Genomic DNA, 18,321 nt, shown 5'->3' with positions numbered 1-18,321 from the left:
CACAAAATGAACAAAGACAGCCTATATAATAAATAGGCTATACATTAGAAGTGTGTTTTGCACTTTCTATTTTACAATTAAATTGTGTTGATACGCGATTATATTTTTGTGAAGTGAGTAAATGATCCGTTTGGAATGACAGTGAAGCGACCGTCTGACGCTTGATTCCAGATGCAAAGACAGCCGCTCCGAACAGCCTCGTGGAACGGTCAGCGATTGGCCAGAATGCAAACGAGCCGCGCTCACGAGGAACGCGATTGGACCACTGGCGCGTCAATCAAGGCGAAGTCTCCTCCCCTTTCAGCAGGGTCGGGTGCGCGCGGAGCAAGCCCACCCCGAACACCTCCAGCTGCCCAAACAGAAGACGCAGGAGGAGTAGAGGGCTCGGACATGGGGAGAAATCAGCACTGGCCCGTCTGATAGAGATCGGTGTTTTTTATTTATTAGGGGGAAAAAAAAAAACCGAGAGGCCTTAGAAAAAAAAATAATAATAAAAAGGAGAGAAAACCCATCCCTGGCACAAAGCTGGACATAAATCAATGGACTGAATGAAGACTGCCTATACCGCCTATCGATGCCTGGCCAAGGATTTGGATGCGTACGCCATGAACCCAGAGATGACAATGGACATTGGCAACCTACACGCTGGACTAAGCCATGAGCAGGACTTGATGAGCAGCCACAGCCCCCATCACAACCGCAACCCGGGGGCTTCGTTACGGATACACCAGGATCTGAGCGTGGCGCCGTCGCGCTCCGCGATGGTGTCCAGTATGGCATCGATTCTGGACGGCGGCGGTGGCGGCGGCGGCGGCGCGGGAGGAGAGTACCGTCCGGAGCTGTCTCTGCCGCTCCATCACGCCATGAGCATGCCGTGCGACACCTCCCCGCCCGGGATGAGCGGCACCTACACCACGCTCACCCCGCTGCAGCCCCTGCCGCCCATCTCCACCGTGTCCGACAAATTCCACCATCCGCACCACCACCACCATCACCACCACCACCAGCGTCTCTCTGGGAACGTGAGCGGCAGCTTCACTCTCATGCGGGACGAGAGGACTCTACCAGCCATGAACAACCTCTACAGCCCCTACCACAAAGACATGAGCGGGATGGGGCAGAGTTTGTCCCCTCTGGGCAACGGCCTGGGCTCCATCCACAACGCGCAGCCCGCGCTCCACAACTACGGCGCGCACGGCCACGACAAGATGCTGAGCTCCAACTTTGACGCGCACACTGCCATGCTGGCCAGAGGGGACCAGCACCTCTCCAGAGGCCTCGGTGGCCCCGCGGCGGGGATGATGCCGCATCTCAACGGGATGCACGGGTGCCACCCTCAATCCCACGGGCCCGTGTTGGCTTCCAACCGGGACAGACCGCTCTCCTCCTCCTCCTCCTCCGGAGCGCCGGGCTCGGGCTCGGGTCAGCTGGAAGAGATCAACACGAAGGAAGTGGCGCAGCGAATCACGGCCGAGCTCAAGCGCTACAGCATCCCGCAAGCCATCTTCGCGCAGCGGGTGCTGTGCCGCTCGCAGGGCACCCTGTCCGACCTGCTGCGGAACCCCAAACCCTGGAGTAAACTCAAGTCCGGCCGCGAGACGTTCCGCCGCATGTGGAAGTGGTTACAGGAGCCCGAGTTTCAGAGGATGTCGGCCCTTCGGCTTGCAGGTAAGACAAGGTATCTGCTTTTTAACAATCTTTCATTATAGAGGAGGATCTGCAGAGTGCATGTGGATTTTTAGTTTAAAAAGGGACAATTGCGCCAAATTTATGTACTCGTGACAATTAATGTGCATTGTTTATTTCGTGCGTTTTGTTTCCAGAGTACTTAGAAAATAGATATTGTTGACATATCTGATGTTTTAGTTTGATCTGCGCAAAAAAAAAAAACACGCGCACAATTCCGTAAACACAACAGAAGAGAAGAGGCGCTTTAGTCACTGTGTGTGTGTGTGTGTGTGTGTGTGTGTGTGTGTGTTAAAGAAAAGCTTTCTGAATAGGGATGTGTTGCTGGTAATTACTGAACTGTTATTCCCCTCCTGCCCCGCTACATCAGGCTTGTTGCCCCCTCTAGCGATGGGCGGTGCAGACCCCCTTTTCCTTTGTTCGGCTGAAGAAAAAGCAAGAGCTGAATTTTCCTCTTCAGTGTAGTTCGGATGTGTGTTGTAGGTGTCAGAGACGGTGTCGTGCTGTTGAAGAGCATCCTATCAGTGCATTAAAATAAAAGCTTGGTGCGTATTGATTTTTAATTTGTAGGGTGATGCACAATTATTCACTGAAATAATGGACAGCTCTGATGCCTCATGCATTGTGCCTGTGCATTAAAGCTTCAGCTGTTTCTGTAAAAAATGTGTGCAACTATTCCAGTTGTCAACAAAAGGGTTTGGAGAAAGAGCAAGAGTGAGGAAGCTGATAAATCACATACCAAAACACTGGCATCTTTATCAAAACACTCCATCTGAATATGAGATTCTCTATGTGAACATCCAGATTTAGGCGATTGTTTCGTAAACAAACACATGCATCTTTCTTTCACCAAGAATCTGATTGAAACAGAAGCGTGTAGGGCTTCATTGGTAGGTGCTTTAATGCTGTTTCCCTGCAGGACTCTGGTCTCACAGATGGCTTTGGGTTGGGGGGAAGGTATTATGTGATCTGCAGGGGAATTGAAAAGAAGAACAGAGGCTGCAGCGGCTCGATGAATTATTGATAGAAATCTCTGCGTGACCCTCAGCTCAACGCACAAAACGTCACCTTGTCTTGGGTTAAACAGGCAGAGATGTGCGGCCCGGCACCTGCCTTTTGTTCAGCGTTTTGGAGCGTTTGGGAAAGAATGTGAAACAAACAATGAGGAGTTGCACGTCGTGACATCATAAATGACATCATAAATGTCTGACACAGAGAGGATTGCTCACCATGCTTGAATTAAAGCTTTACGTTCAAGGAAATGCAAGCACAACAACCTCGCTGTAAATTCATGCAAATAATTCAGCAGAAAGCTGTTATATAATGCTGAACGGGTTATAATTTACTTCAGGTGAACATCATGAAATTATTATCTCCATCTAGGCCTATAGTAGGGTCCAAAATCACAGAAGATAACAGTTCATATTAAAATATTCCACAATATTTAAATCTGGAAATAAGTTTTGTGGAACATATTTCTGATTTGTAGGTCATTTGATCATCAGATGGTCATATTTTCTTGCTTTCATTGAAGATTCATTCTTAAATCAGGATTTTCAGGTTTTTGAACGACTTTTAGAGACATCGAGTGCTGCTGTTATTAAAGTCAATTTACTATTTTCATTCAAATCGTTATGCTGATAATGTTATTTACATAAAAATGAAATAGATATTCATATTTGAATCTACATATCTTATTCATGAAAGTTATTAGACTGATTCTTAAGCATACATTCATTGGTTTTCTATATAAACCCATAGGGTTTTTGGCTCAATTTTAAAGAACATTTTATGCCAAAAAGATGCTACACTAAAAAATACTGGGTTAAAAATGTTGTTTTAACCCAGCGGTTGGGTTAAATGTTTGCCTAACGTGTTTGATTTAACTCAACTATTGTTTAAAAATGTCTGGCTTAAAATGAACCCAAAATATGTTGGAAATTCAAAATCAGACACATAATTACTAGAGGCAACAATAATAATCAAAAGATGAACATTTATTAATAAGCAATTTAAAATTCAAATGTGTATGTTTATTATTCATTAAACGTATTAATAAATGTTCGTTTCAAACATATTTTGGTTCATTTTAAGCAAGAAATACAGTAATTTTTAAACAATAGTTGAATTAAATAAAACTCAGCAAACATTTCATCAAACATTTAACCCAACCGCTGGGTTAAAACAAACCATTCGCTGGGTTTGTACATTTTTAACCCAGCATTTTTTAGAGTGTATAAAAGGAGAAATGTCTTAAATGATTGCATAATACTTTCATGTTTAACAGGTTATTTCAAGTGATAAAGTATGTTTTCAAGCTGTTTACACCCTAAAAAAACAACCCAAGTTGGGTTGAAAATGGTCAAACCCAGCGATTGGGTTGTTTTAACCCAGCAGTTGGGTTAAATGTTTGCCAAACATGCTGGGTAGTTTTATTTAACTCAACTATTATTTAAAAATTGACTGTATTGCTTGATTAAAATGAACCTAAAGTATGTTGGAAATGAACATTTATTAATATTATTTTGATTATTATTGTTGCCTCTAGTAATTATAATTTTTAATTTCCAACCTATATTGGGTTAATTTTAAGCCAGACATATAGTCATTTTTAAACAATATTTTGGGGTAAATAAAACTGCCCAGCACGTTGTGCAAACGTTTAACCCAACCACTGGGTTAAAACAACCCAATCGCTCTCCATTTTCAACCCAACTTGGGTTGTTTTTAACCTAGTGTAATTCATAGAATGTAATTACAATTAAAAAAGAAATGAAAAATGAAAACTAAACCCATAAAATGATGGGAAGGTTCTATATTCTGTATGAAGCGCCTGACGGAACACTTTAAGGTTCTAAATAGAATCTTTTCTTCCAAGAGTGTTGCAGATGCATGATGTCACCAGTGAAACGAGCCTGTCTTTGCACTATTAATTTAGTCAAATCAAACGTGACGTCTGACTGGACCTCATTCCAGTCACACCGCACAAGCAATCAGCCAGCGAGACAAACCTCGGCCTGTGCCGTCCGCTGCCGACAAACAACTTTATTAACTAAATGATCAAAGGGGACAAGCGCCGTTATACGAGTCAGGACGGAGAAGATTGAAAAAGAGCCAGGTGCTGGAGAAACACGGGGTCCCGGCCCGTAAATAAGAGTGCTGGAGATGGATAAATATACCTGCAACCTATGCCAGGCTGGATTCTGAGAGACGTCTCTCTTGATTTGGGCTTCTACGATCAGATGATATCAAATATAAATATCTTTAGATATACATTGGGATCTGAAAGTCTGAGAGCATCACAATTTGAGTCAAAAGTTGAATTTGTAAAGGTCTCGGTGTTTGGCACATGCCTCGCAAAAGCAAAACCTGATGACTGGATCTCATCATGAAAGAGCTCATGATCAGTGACACTCTTTTACTGACATTTGACCCAGAGATATTGCAACAACTCCTTTTCACTTTTATTTTCAAGGTTTGCATGAAAAAAGTCCCAGATTTTCAGTGCGCTCTCAGACATTTGAACACCAGTGTCTGTTATATTGGTAGAATAAGTGGTCGAGAGCACAGGGTGGCCGACAATTAATAGAACACATGTGTACGATAAATAGTGATTTAATCATTTAAATCACAAAACTGTGAAGTTAAACATGTTTATTTGCACAGCATGCTCTATAAAATTATCTTAAAATGGTGCATTATGTACTCTAAGAAATGCTGGGTTAAAAAAAACCTAAGTTGGGTTGGACAAACCCAGCGAATTGGTTGCTTTGACCCAGTGATTGGGTTGTTTTAACCCAGCGACTGGGTTGTTTTAACACAACGATTGGGTTGTTTGATTGGGTTGTTTTAACCCAGCGATTGGGTTGTTTTAACCAAGAGATTGGGTTGTTTTAACACAGTGATTAGGTTGTTTTAACCAAGAGATTGGGTTGTTTTAACCCAGCGATTGGGTTGTTTTGACCCAGCGATTGGGTTGTTTTTAAAACAGTGATTGGGTTGTTTTAACCCAGCGATTGCGTTGTTTTGACACAGCGATTGAGTTGTTTTAACCCAGCAATTGAGTTGTTTTGACCCAGTGATTGGGTTGTTTTGACCGAGTGATTGGGTTGTTTTTAAAACAGTGATTGGGTTGTTTTAACCCAGCGATTGCGTTGTTTTGACCGAGTGATTGGGTTGTTTTAACCCAGCGATTGCGTTGTTTTGACACAGCGATTGAGTTGTTTTAACCCAGCAATTGAGTTGTTTTGACCCAGCGATTGGGTTGTTTTGACCGAGTGATTGGGTTGTTTTTAAAACAGTGATTGGGTTGTTTTAACCCAGCGATTGCGTTGTTTTGACCGAGTGATTGGGTTGTTTTAACCCAGCGATTGGGTTGTTTTGACCCAGCGATTGAGTTGTTTTAACCCAGCGATTGGGTTGTTTTGACCCAGTGAATGGGTTGTTTTAACCGAGTGATTGGGTTGTTTTAACCCAGCGATTGGGTTGTTTTGACCCAGCGATTGAGTTGTTTTAACCCAGCGACTGGGTTGTTTTGACCCAGTGAATGGGTTGTTTTAACCGAGTGATTGGGTTGTTTTAACCCAGCGATTGGGTTGTTTTGACCCAGCGATTGAGTTGTTTTAACCTAGCGATTGGGTTGTTTTGACCCAGTGAATGGGTTGTTTTAACTGAGTGATTGGGTTGTTTTAACCCAGCGATTGGGTTGTTTTGACCCAGCAATTGAGTTGTTTTGACCGAGTGATTGAGTTGTTTTAACACAGCGGTTTAAACAGTTGGGTTAAATGTTTGCCCAACCTGCTGGGTAGTTTTATTTAACTCAACTATTGTTTAAAAATTACTGTATTTCTTGCTTAAAATGAACCCAAATATGTTGGAAATGAACATTTATTAATATGTTTAATGAATAATAATTAAACAATAAACATTTATTAAATTGCTTATTAATAAATGTACACCTTTTGATTATTATTGTTTCCTCTAGTAATTATGTGTCTGATTTATAACATATTTTGGGTTCATTTTAAGCCAGTCATACAGTCATTTTTAAACAATAGTTGGGTTAAATAAAACTACCCAGCATGTTGGGCAAAGAATCGCTGGGTTTGTCAATTTTCAACCCAATTTTGGTTGTTTTTATATTGTTCAGTGACCAGTTCTCTCTGTCATGAGGTTGTTTTCAGATGTATGATCTTTAGGTTTGAATGCAAAGATGCACACAGTCGACAGGCCTGCACAGCATATCTTCAACACCAGGCCAATCATGGATCTGTTTCTGCTTGATGTTGGCAGAACGAGACCAATACCAGTTTATTTTCGTCCAGTCGTTCAGTAACGTGTGTGAGTTATGTCACTTTCTCAAACAAATATGTGTTGCTGAACGACGGCGGATCAATGCGTGTAATCTCTTAAAGATTAAAAGGGCATTAATGCTGGCAACAATAACATAAACGTGAGCACCGAGTTCGCATTGATCTGGAACCCGATCCGGACCTGTTCCAGTAAAGCTGACGCTGGAGGAAGGTTCCCAGCAGCAGCCGACTGACTCCGCGCTAAACAGACTCCTGACGGGCTATTCTGAGCCGCGCTCGCCGCCGTCGTTTAAAAGGATCATTAACGCTGATGAAGAGACGCCAAATGCACGGATAACCAAGCATGGGTGTTTTCAAGTGAATTTTAGCAGGGTGTTTTAATCACCCCGGCTGTGTGTGTGTGTGTGTGTGTGTGTGTGAGGAGGCTGGCGTTGAAAGGATGCGGCCGGTGACCTTCACACAAAGACCGGGGCGCAGCGCTCGCCTCGCGGCTCCAGAGAGAGAGGACGCTCGCGTCTGATAATTATAATGGCTTTGCGGTGCTTTGAGGACCTTTTAGTGATGAGATTCTCTTCTCAACCCAATAAGTGCGTAGAGAGTGAAATAATCCCGGCAGAAATATGATTGAGCGACTGATTTTCAGATACTCTCATGGCCAATCTGCTTAAAACAGCCTAATCCAATCATATCCTAACATTATGATTATGAAAAATCAGCATTGCCTATTATATTATAAAGATTATGCTTTAGTAGACATTCATCTGTTCTAAATCAGACACTGAAACTTCACTGTAAGGTGTTTGAATGTGTTTCAATATGCTGTTTGTATTAATATTTTGGGTTAAACTTTATTTTAAGGTGTCCTTGTTATATGTGTAATATTAAGTAACAACATGAACTTACTGTAGGTTTAGGATCAGTTGCATGTAATTATGCGTAATATACTGTTATTATATAATAAGTACATGTACACTAAAAAATGCTGGGTTAAAAATAACCCAAGTTGGGTTAAAAATGGATAAAAATGACAGTGATTGGGTTAAATGTTTGACCCAACCTGCTGCATGGGTAGTTTTATTTAACTCAACTATTGTTTAAAAATTACTGTATTTCTTGCTTAAAATGAATTCAAAATATGTCGGAAATGAACATTTATTAAACGTTTAATGAATAATAATTAAAAAATAAACATTTATTAAATTGCTTATTAATAAATGTTCATCTTTTGATCATTATTGTTGCCTCTTGTAATTATGTTTAATTTCCAACATATTTTGCGTTCATTTTAAGCCAGCCATATAGTAATTTTAAACAATATTTTGGGTTAAATAAAACTACCCAGCACATTAGGTCAAACATTTAACCCAACCGCTGGGTTAAGACAGCCCAATCACTGGGTTTGTCCATATTTAACCCAACTTGGGTTGTTTTTCATCCAGCATTCTTAGAGTGTAAGAAGACATTACATATTCTTTATGGTTTGGTGTTTCATATCTGTAATGTATTTGTTTCACTCATTTATAGCTTTCTGAACAATGAATCATGTTAAATGAGTAACTTATTATTTTTGCCACAAATTTCCCTTTGTCCTGTTTCAATCAATCCCATTGTATTCTGCAGATATACATCGGTGTCTAAAAGTTGGAAAATGCTTAAATTAATTCAAATTTGATAGTAATTTTAATAAAAAAGAGCTGAAAATAAAGTGCTTTAATGACAGCATGCTTCATTTTATGTCAGAACTGCCTTGTTCTGACATAATTTCCATGTTTAAATCCCAGATTTTCTCAGACTTTTGCGTTGTGTATGTATCGTCCTCCTCATATATCGTCTTTACGCAGTAGCAGGTGGAGCGGCGTGTTTGTTTTTGAGTTTTGAGGGAAATCGGCAGTGATGTGATTATCTCTCTGTCTCGTGATCGGGGATCATCAGCCTGAGCAAAGGCCAAAGTTTTCAGCCCCACAAAACCTCTAGTAATGCTGCTGTCAGTAAACCAGCGGCCAGAAAGAAACATGAGGGAATCTGTGGGGGATTCAGTTTTTCTTTCAGCCTGATTTTACTTGAGGTTTATATTTGCGTTCCAGCACTCTTCGTGTTTGTGTTAGTGATCTGCAAATGAATGACAGGAATAAACTTGTGTGCGCTGCATGATAAAGTTTATTCTGTGATCATTCTTCAGTTTACACACCATCGTGTCTCTAACTCCTGTGGAAAGAATAGGCAACGTTTAACTTCAGCTATGAGGAAAGAGAAAGGTTCATGTTTGCTTTCCAGAGGAGAGGAGCTGATAAGAACTTGCGTAATAAAACACGCTCGTTATTTACAGTTGGCTCTTACACGTATGTTCTCTTAAATAGTGCTTTTGTTAGATACAAACCCGTTGCAATTGTTTCTACATTTATGCATTTGTGCATTTCCTTGAGCGAAAGAGTTGCATGAAGATTCAGGATTTCTCCTTTTGCGTTAAACACCAAAATGGACCATGAAGTATGTTTGTTTGACATACTGTAGTATGGATTGTGTATATGATTAATAGTGTTTTGGTTATGAATGGAGCTTGATGGCTACATGAATACAGTGTTTTTGTGTGGAAAAGAGCAGATCTTCTTAATTTCTGCTTTTATGTTCCAAGGATGAAATAAAGTCATGGGTTTGGAACAACATGAAGGTGAATAAATGATGATAATTTTCAGTAGAGTGCATTAGTGCAGCGCTGCTTCCGGAAGTGTTTTTTTTTTTTTTTCATTAATTTCTCCCATAGGGATTTTAAAAAAAGTCCTTATTAAAGCGTTATAAGCCATAAACCAAACCAAGCAGCTACGAGGAGAATCACAACACTGATTTGAAGCAAAAAATTATTTGAAAATTCGGCTTTAGTGAGGGAAAGAAGAAAGAACTACAATCCCATGAAGCATTGCGAATGACAAAATCAAAATAAAAATGATGGAGAAACATAAAAATACTCAATTAAAAATGCTGATATGACATGCAAAGTATGTAAGGACGTACAACTAGATCTCTTTTATTAATTCAAAAAGGTTTTAATTATATTTTGCTACATATAAAGGTATTTTAAAGATTTTGGTCATTTGGTTTAACCGTCCAAAGGCCAATACAGCCATTTCATTTCATTAAAATATCTTAAAATGCAATAAATGTATATATTTTTTATTCTGGCATGATTTTATAACATCATATATCAACATAGTGCAAATTGGTGTTAAAATTATGTGTAGAAGTCATTGCTTTGTTATGAGAAAGAATGTCCGGAAAAATGAATTTCATTGATGTTATTCGGAGTAACCGATATAAAGGGACCATTTTGAATCAATGTCATGTGACAGGATGTGACATCATTCAGACACCTGCAAAGGACCACATGGTCGTGAAGCAAAGTAACTAACTCTCTCTTAACTATCTGAAAAATTCATGTTTTCACTCGATCATACGCATGTCCCGAAACATCAGGTCATTCAGTGCAACCGCTATAAAACATGGAAAATGTTGTAATATTTAAAAAACTTGCACTAAATATAAAATGTTTGATTGTCATTTTGTTAGCTAGCTAGATATCAGCCTGTTAGCATTGTTTGAAAATATCGTCATTCGGTATAACCAAAAGTGTCATTCGGTAAAACCGAAATTTTGGTTAAACGAATTACTTTTTTGTTGACAAATTTTGTCCATCTTGTTAAAAATAACAAAAGCAGTGTTAATTGATTATAAAAACCACATAATCTCATTGTTAACACTTAATAAAACTTCAAAATGAATCATATCTCCATTATAAGTATTTTGTGAGTGTAGAGATCAACTTGATTACGTCATTTGCGGTGCTTCATGGCAATGGGCGGAGCTAACAAGTTCTTTTAATGTGTTTTACTTGTTTCAAATCTTGATTGGTGGAATTTTCTGTACAGCATCATGGGTAATGTAGTTTTCACCACAATTTGGCTGTTAAACAGTAATTTTAAAAACAAGCTGAAATTATGTGGGATGACGGCTTCAACAGAGCCAAATACCATTGATCAACAGCTTCGTAGCTTCATAGTTTATAAGTTATCGTTAAAAATCAATTTCCCTATTGAGAAAATGTTTTTATGAGTGTTGCGCTCTATTTGGTAAGTGCATTAGTTAACATGAACTAGCATTTATTAATCTTAGTTATTGTTAATTTCAGCATTTGCTAATGCATTATTAAAATCTAAAGTTGTATCTGTTAATATTATTTGGCTAACATGAACTAGCAATAACTTATGACAAAAGATGAATAAATACTGTAACAGAGGTCTTGCTCATTATTAGTTTATGTTAGTTAACTAATGGAACCTAACTGTAAAGTTTGACCAAACTTTCATTCCAGGATGTGATGCAATCAGGATTATGTTGAAGTGTGTACTTTTTAAAGACAGGTTGTTTCTTGTCAAACAAAGATACGGGCAACAAAACACATTCAGCTCCAAAAGTAATCAGTGTTGCTTGTTTATCTGTGCGTTCGTAAGCATTCAGTGTGTTTGTGAAGCTGATTGGATCGTTGGCTGATGTTGTTGACGAGTGTTACATCATCAGCATTGTTTGTGAGCGTTCTGATTGGCCGTATCAGTGTGCTGATGTTTCTGTCTGGCAACAAACCTTTGAACCACTGATGTCATCATGTCAGATGAACTCTGACCTCTTATTAACTTGATCAGAGAACATTTGTTCTGTCCCTCATGGAGATCAAGCGATACAGCCACCCTGAAATGGTACCGGTCAGTTTTGAGATTTAGTTTATTTTATTGCACTTCAGCAGCACTTACATTACAATTTTACACAACATTTTATTCCTAAAAAAGTTTGCATGAAACAAAACCATGATAAAATGATAGTTCTAAAATCACCACATTTGATGAAAAGACGTTGAGATTTCAGAAATTATTGGTGAAAATGCATTACTTCACGCACTTGATCTAATGAATCACATTCAGGTCTTTATAAAAGTGAAAATCATCTGAGGGTTGCTGTATGTAGTTGAGCTGGCGCTGATCCACTGCAGTGAACGCATGACTCTGTCTCTCAGTTTCTCTTGCCTTCCCCTCCTCCATCTCTCGGCGAGGTGTCCGGCCTCCACATTAAGGATATCCGCACATGCACAGAATGACACAGCTAAGTGCAAGACTACAGCATAATGCGTTTAGCAAGTCCTCTCGCGCTAACACACACACACACACAGCACTTCCAGAAGAGCGTATATGCTTAGAAAAGGGTTGATATTGAGATGGGAAGCATCTGAGCACGAGAGATCACACGTCTGTGAGAGGATGAAACACTAGCCGAATTAAAAAAAGAGTGATTTTCTCTCATCTGTTATGAGGAGGTTTCACCGAACAAGTGAAAACATCATTACTGATCATGTTTTGTGGCGAAATATTGATCTGATGTCACCCACCGCCTCCCTCTCTCTCCTCCTCTGTCTCGTTGTACTGTAGGCCTAGCTCTCGCTTTTTCTAATCAGATGCATGGGACTGGAATTTAAAGACTTGATGTTGTTTTTGTGCTCTACTAGATTGAATGTTGATTATTTTCCTCATTGTTCAGCTCCTCTCTTCCCAGTCTGTCAGTAACGCTCTGTTTAGTTCCTGTCTCTATGAAGCTCCTCCTTCTGAAAAGCACAATGTGCTCTGATTGGTCGGTTGGAGCAGTGTGTTGTGATTGGTGTTTGGGAAATGTCCCGCCCCTTACCATAACCGCCAGTTTCAACACACTACTAACTAACTCAACCAAGCCCCGCCCCTTTATTCTGCATATGAATTATTTAAATGAGGAATATTGAGATGTTTTCATTCATAATATGAGCTATTTTATGCATTAGAAGTGGTTTAGCTAAACATTTGCATAGTTTAAAATTTTTTTTGACTACTTATTAGTGATATGCGATATTAACCAGGCTGATTAATTGGCTGATATTTTTTAAATATATATATATGGGTCATTGACAAATGAGTTTTTTAAAAGTGTAAAAAAACATGGAGATATGATTAATTTTGAAGTTTTATTAAGTGTTAATAATGAGATTATGTGATTTTTATAATCAATTAACACTGCTTTTGTAATTTTTTACAAGATGGACAAAATTTGTCAACAAAAAAGTCATTCGGTTTAACCAAAATTTCGGTTTTACCGAATAACACTTTTGGTTACACCGAATGACGATATTTTCAAACAATGCTAACAGGCTGATATCTAACAAAAGGACAATCAAATATTTTATATTTAGTACAAGTTTTTAAAATATTACAACATTTTCCATGTTTTATAGCGGTTGCACCAAATGACCTGATGTTTCTGGACATGTGTATGATCGAGTGAAAACATGAATTTTTCAAATAGTTAAAAGAGAGTTAGTTAATTTGCTTCACGACATTGTGGTCCTTTGCAGGTGTCTGAATGATGTCACATCCTGTCACATGACATTGACCGCATGACTTGATTCAAAATGGTCCCTTTATATTGGTTACTCAGAATGACATCAATGAAATTAATTCTTTCTCATAACAAAGCAACGACTTCTACACATAATTTTAACACAATTTTGCACTATGTTGATATATGATGTTATAAAATCATGCCAGAATAAAAAATACATACATTTATTACATTTTAAGATCTTTTAATCACAAATGAAATGGCTGTATTGGCCTTTGGACGGTTAAACTAAATGACCTTTTGACACTTCAAAATCTTTAAAATACCTTTAATTGGTGCAAATATAATTAAAACCTCAAGTAAAGAGAACTAGTTGTACTACCTTACATACTTTGGATGACTTATCTTTGTTTTTAATAATTTTTAAGGCCTTTGGACAAAAAAAGACCCGTCACGTCATTGACCCATATATATGCATATATATTAAACATAATTTGTAAGTTTTCCCATGAGTCTGAATTGGTGTAGGATTTACTTTGAAACCATTTTCACTCTTTGATCTTGTACATTTCACAAATAATCACAAAAGAACAGCACTAACACATTCAATTAAACAAACATTTTTGATGTAGAAAGACTGAAATAGTATGTTTTGTAAAACACAGGCTACTCCAATACATCATAACCATATTAGTGTAAATATTGTAAAAGAAGAGTTTGTTTCGTTTCAGCAGTTTGGTATAGTATGGATTGTTCCTGTAAAGCATCTGATCTCAGGGTTTGTCTTCAGCTCATGTATAATTCAGAGCTGATCAGACAGCAGCTTGTTTTTGTGAAGTCATGGCACATAATGTACCGAGAGTAAAACGGGACGTCAGGCTTTCTTAATAACGTTCCTGGTTTTATCGTGAATGATTCATCGGCGCATGTTATTCTTAAGAATGGTAATCTTATAATGTCTTGATCTCTGAAGGATCAGCTGTTGGTTAATGTTAATATGTTTAAAGTGTATTTGATTTTGCTGTGCTGCATTTCCAGTGACAGAAAATAATGTAGGGAGAAACTGATACTGAAATACTCGAATTATCATAATATTAATACATTTAAAGGTCAAAAAATCGTTCAGGAATGCTAATGAAATGTGGAACCAATCCTAAAAGAACAAATATATATGTTTTTTTCAGTCCCCAATATATGTAGTAGTATATGTAGTATATATATATATATATATATATATACACATATGTATGTATGTATGTATTAGAGATGCACCAATATATCAGCCAATAATCAGTATCGACAGATTAAAAACAGCCAATAGTCAGGGCCAATATATCCTGTCAATCAAAAGAGGGCAGGAAAATGCACTGAATTTGTGAAGAAAATGCTAAAAAAAAACAGTTTGATGTACAATATTAATAGTAATTATATGAATTAATAACATTCAGAAAGTTAAGAAATATTAATTTAATCTTCAGAATGTAGTTAATGTGATGAAATGAAGAGAATAAAGTTTTTATTTGCATTTCTTTCAAAATATAATAATTAAAAATATAATGATTAATTATAATTAAATTATCATATCATTCATTTAAAAGAAGGTATAAAAGGCAGAACCCCCAAACTTTCGGTATCATGAATAATCGGCTATCTGTGGAGAAATTTAGTATCGGTGCATCTCTAATATATATATATATATATATGTTCCCAATTCACAAAAATAATGTTTTTAATTAAAATCTTTATTTGGTATCACCTGATATATCTGGCTAATTTATGTTTATTGCACATAAGAATCATCAGAGAATCAATAACAAATCAAATATGATCCTACTGTATGAAATTAAATTTCAATTCATTTATTCTTTGAATTTCGGTAGATTCTTTTTAGCATTGCTTCCAAATTATAATATTCCATTATTATGATACATATTTTATTAGCATTCCTGTACACATTCTATTTTTAGTTTATTTATTATTGCTTTTCATAAATTTTCATGCAGTTGATGTTTTTCAGAACAAACAAACAAAGAAATTCTGGATTTCAGTTGAATTGGGTCAGTTTTATTAGATTTTTATTTGATGTATGTGTTTCCAAATGTGCATTTTTTTTACTACAAATAAAGTTCCAGTGCATCTGATCGAATACAGATGTCAGCAGACGAGGTGATGAGAAAACAGGCCGGTCTTTGGGTTCCTCGTTAATTACTGAAGGTGTAAGCTGATACTCAATACAGGCAAGATCTGATCGATTTCATACGGCTGCGGAAAGCGTTCAGATATGAGCGAGCGACGGCGGCGCGGTTAGGACAGTTCCACTGGACGTTTCCTCTCTCACACATTGATTTACATTTGCCAGCGAGGAAAGATAAACCAGCGGTGTGAGAGCAGTTTGATGAAAGGCCAGGGAAACCTGAGGCATCGATCGGATTGATTGAACCCTACCCCTTTTAGAAAAGCCCAAAGTTGACACCCCTCTCCCTCTGTGGAAATGGTAAATCCCTTTGAATAATATAATTGCTTTTTTGATCGCACTGTAAAGCGCCATGAGAGCCCGTCCTGATGGAGTCAGTGTTGCGTGGACGCCCATTGACGGCTGAGATTGCGTCTCAGTGTGTGTGTGTGTGTGTGTGTGTGTGTGTGTGTGTGTGTGTGTGTGATTCTTTCGGCCGCAGTAAGCAGAATAGCAAATGATGACGGGGAAATTCACTGCTCCACAAAAGCAGCAGTCTGGAGCTTTTATCCAGAGCAACACTGAACAGAAGGCCATCAGGGCCTCGTAAAGAGAGCGCGCTTTAGGAAGTAAACATTGATCCTTTATTTTACTAGAGAGAACAAAAGGAGAAAGTACAGCTGCCTCGTGCACAACAAACACAACCGAATCCCTGACTTCAGAGGAATGAGAAATTAAACCACTGAGAGTGGAAAAATTAGGGATAGAAATCCTATATTAATTTGGTAAACTCATTTGGACTGCTAATAGAATCTTGACTCTAAAGGATCCTAATCCTAAAATAGGATTTTATTGAGGAAAACGGCTTCAGGTTATCCAGTAGGATCTTATTTGCTTCTCTTATTGATCTCATTAGGATCCTTTAGGATTTGTTCTTACAAATTATGAATTTCAATTCTGTACTTATTCCTTCAGGATTTTGCTGACTAATTTCCATGCAGTTGCTCTATATTTTTCATATAAGACAAAATTGCTCTTTAGATATGAGAATAAACGTTTTAATCTGTTAATTCTGCTTTATAGAACAGTGTGTGTGTAATATATTTTTATATAATAATATTTATTCAAAATATATTCCTAATATATAATATAGAATTTTACAATTATATTGTAATTTAAATATTAATATTTAATATGAAGGCCTATATATTTAAAATGTAATATATTCATATATATATATATATATATATATATATATATATATATACAAACACACAAACCTAACTTCCATGTACTCTATATTTTTCACTATTAAACAAAATTTTCTTGCTTCTTAAAATATTGTGTGTGTATATATATATATATATATATATATATATAATTTTACTAGTTTATTATAATTTAAATATTAATATGTATATATTTAAAATTTAATATATTCCTAATATTTATCCTAATATATATATATATATGTGATCCTGGAGCACAAAACCAGTCATAAATCACAAATATTTGTAGCAATAGCCAACAATACACTCTATGGGTCAAAATTATTGATTTTTCTTTTATGCCAAAAATCATTAGGATATTTAGTAAAGATCATGTTCCGTGAAGATATTTTGTAAATTTCCTACTGTAAATATATATCAAAAATGTATTTTTATGAGTGGATATGCATTGCTAAGGACTTCATTTGAACAACTTTAAAGGTGATTTTTTTGCATCCTCAGATTCCAGATATTCAAATAGTTGTATCTCAGTCAAATATTGTCCTATAACAATTGTCCTAACAAACCATACATCAATGGAAAGATTATTATTCAACTTTCAGATAATGTATACATCTCAATTTAAAAAAATTGACCCTTATGGCTGGTTTTGTGGTCCAGGGTCACATATGACACTATATATTTCTCTAAGTATGATCAAAACACATCAGCACGAATTGTGGGATATAAGGAGAGAACCGAGAGAACTGCATTATATGCATTAAAATGACAGTCCAGCATGTAGTGTGTGTGTTTTGCTTGTGTTTTCATACAGCAGCAGCTTCAGTAATGGAGGCTGGAGTGGAATGGCGCTCACTGATCATGTTACTGCACGAGTCTGATGGGTGAACAGCGCCATCTGCTGCTGATCAGACACTCTGCACCTCAAATCATTTAACTACAGCAGAGAGGATTGATTTAGATCTTAATCATGTACATTGTTTAGATCATGATGTGCTGCAGTGGCAACAGACTCTTATAATATTTAGATTTCATCATTGCATTTAAGTGCATATAAAATTAGTCAGCATTGAAATGTGATTTCTCTTGTCTAATTGTAAGGCTATTTTTGCATGAAGAAAATGTGAGTGGAGGCAAGATTTTTGCTATTTCTAGTTTATACAGAAATGCACATGGCCAATTTTAATGAATGATGGACAAACTCATTATCTTTTGCATTAAACATTTTTACATAAAACCAACTGTAAGGAAATGCACATTTTCACCTGCAGGATGAACAGGTTATTCTCATCTCTGGTGTGAATAATGAAAAGTATAGAGCAACTGCATTGGAATTTAGTGGCATTTGCTTGTGCAGGAGTGGCAGAATAATCTGGACATTAATGGGTTAATTGTGCTTGAGGATAAAGCACTGAATGAGTTTCAGATCCCTAAACACTCACTTCTGAGCTTCTGCTGCCATTGTTACTGCATCAATTATACATGCAAAGTGTGGAAATATTGCTGTGCATTTGTC

At 37.4% G+C, this 18,321-nt stretch overlaps 1 protein-coding gene across 2 annotated transcripts in view; it reads left to right on the top strand.

The window, feature by feature from the left end:
- Positions 1-268: 268 nt before the first annotated feature.
- onecut2 (one cut homeobox 2) overlaps positions 269-18,321 on the top strand; it is a 29,362-nt gene continuing 11,309 nt past the window's right edge. The window contains exon 1 of one of the 2 annotated variants that reach the window (XM_048165868.1): positions 269-1,678. In XM_048165868.1, the coding sequence (XP_048021825.1) occupies positions 549-1,678 (1,130 nt within the window). In that variant the 5' untranslated portion in view covers positions 269-548. The remainder of the gene's footprint in view (positions 1,679-18,321) is intronic. The other variant, XM_048165867.1, reaches the window with a different exon arrangement.

Source organism: Megalobrama amblycephala, linkage group LG18, assembly GCF_018812025.1.
Source record: "Megalobrama amblycephala isolate DHTTF-2021 linkage group LG18, ASM1881202v1, whole genome shotgun sequence".
NCBI classification, from domain to species: Eukaryota; Metazoa; Chordata; class Actinopteri; order Cypriniformes; family Xenocyprididae; genus Megalobrama; species Megalobrama amblycephala.
Note: the sequence above shows the minus strand (reverse complement) of the source record. Positions and strands in the feature narration are given on the sequence as shown.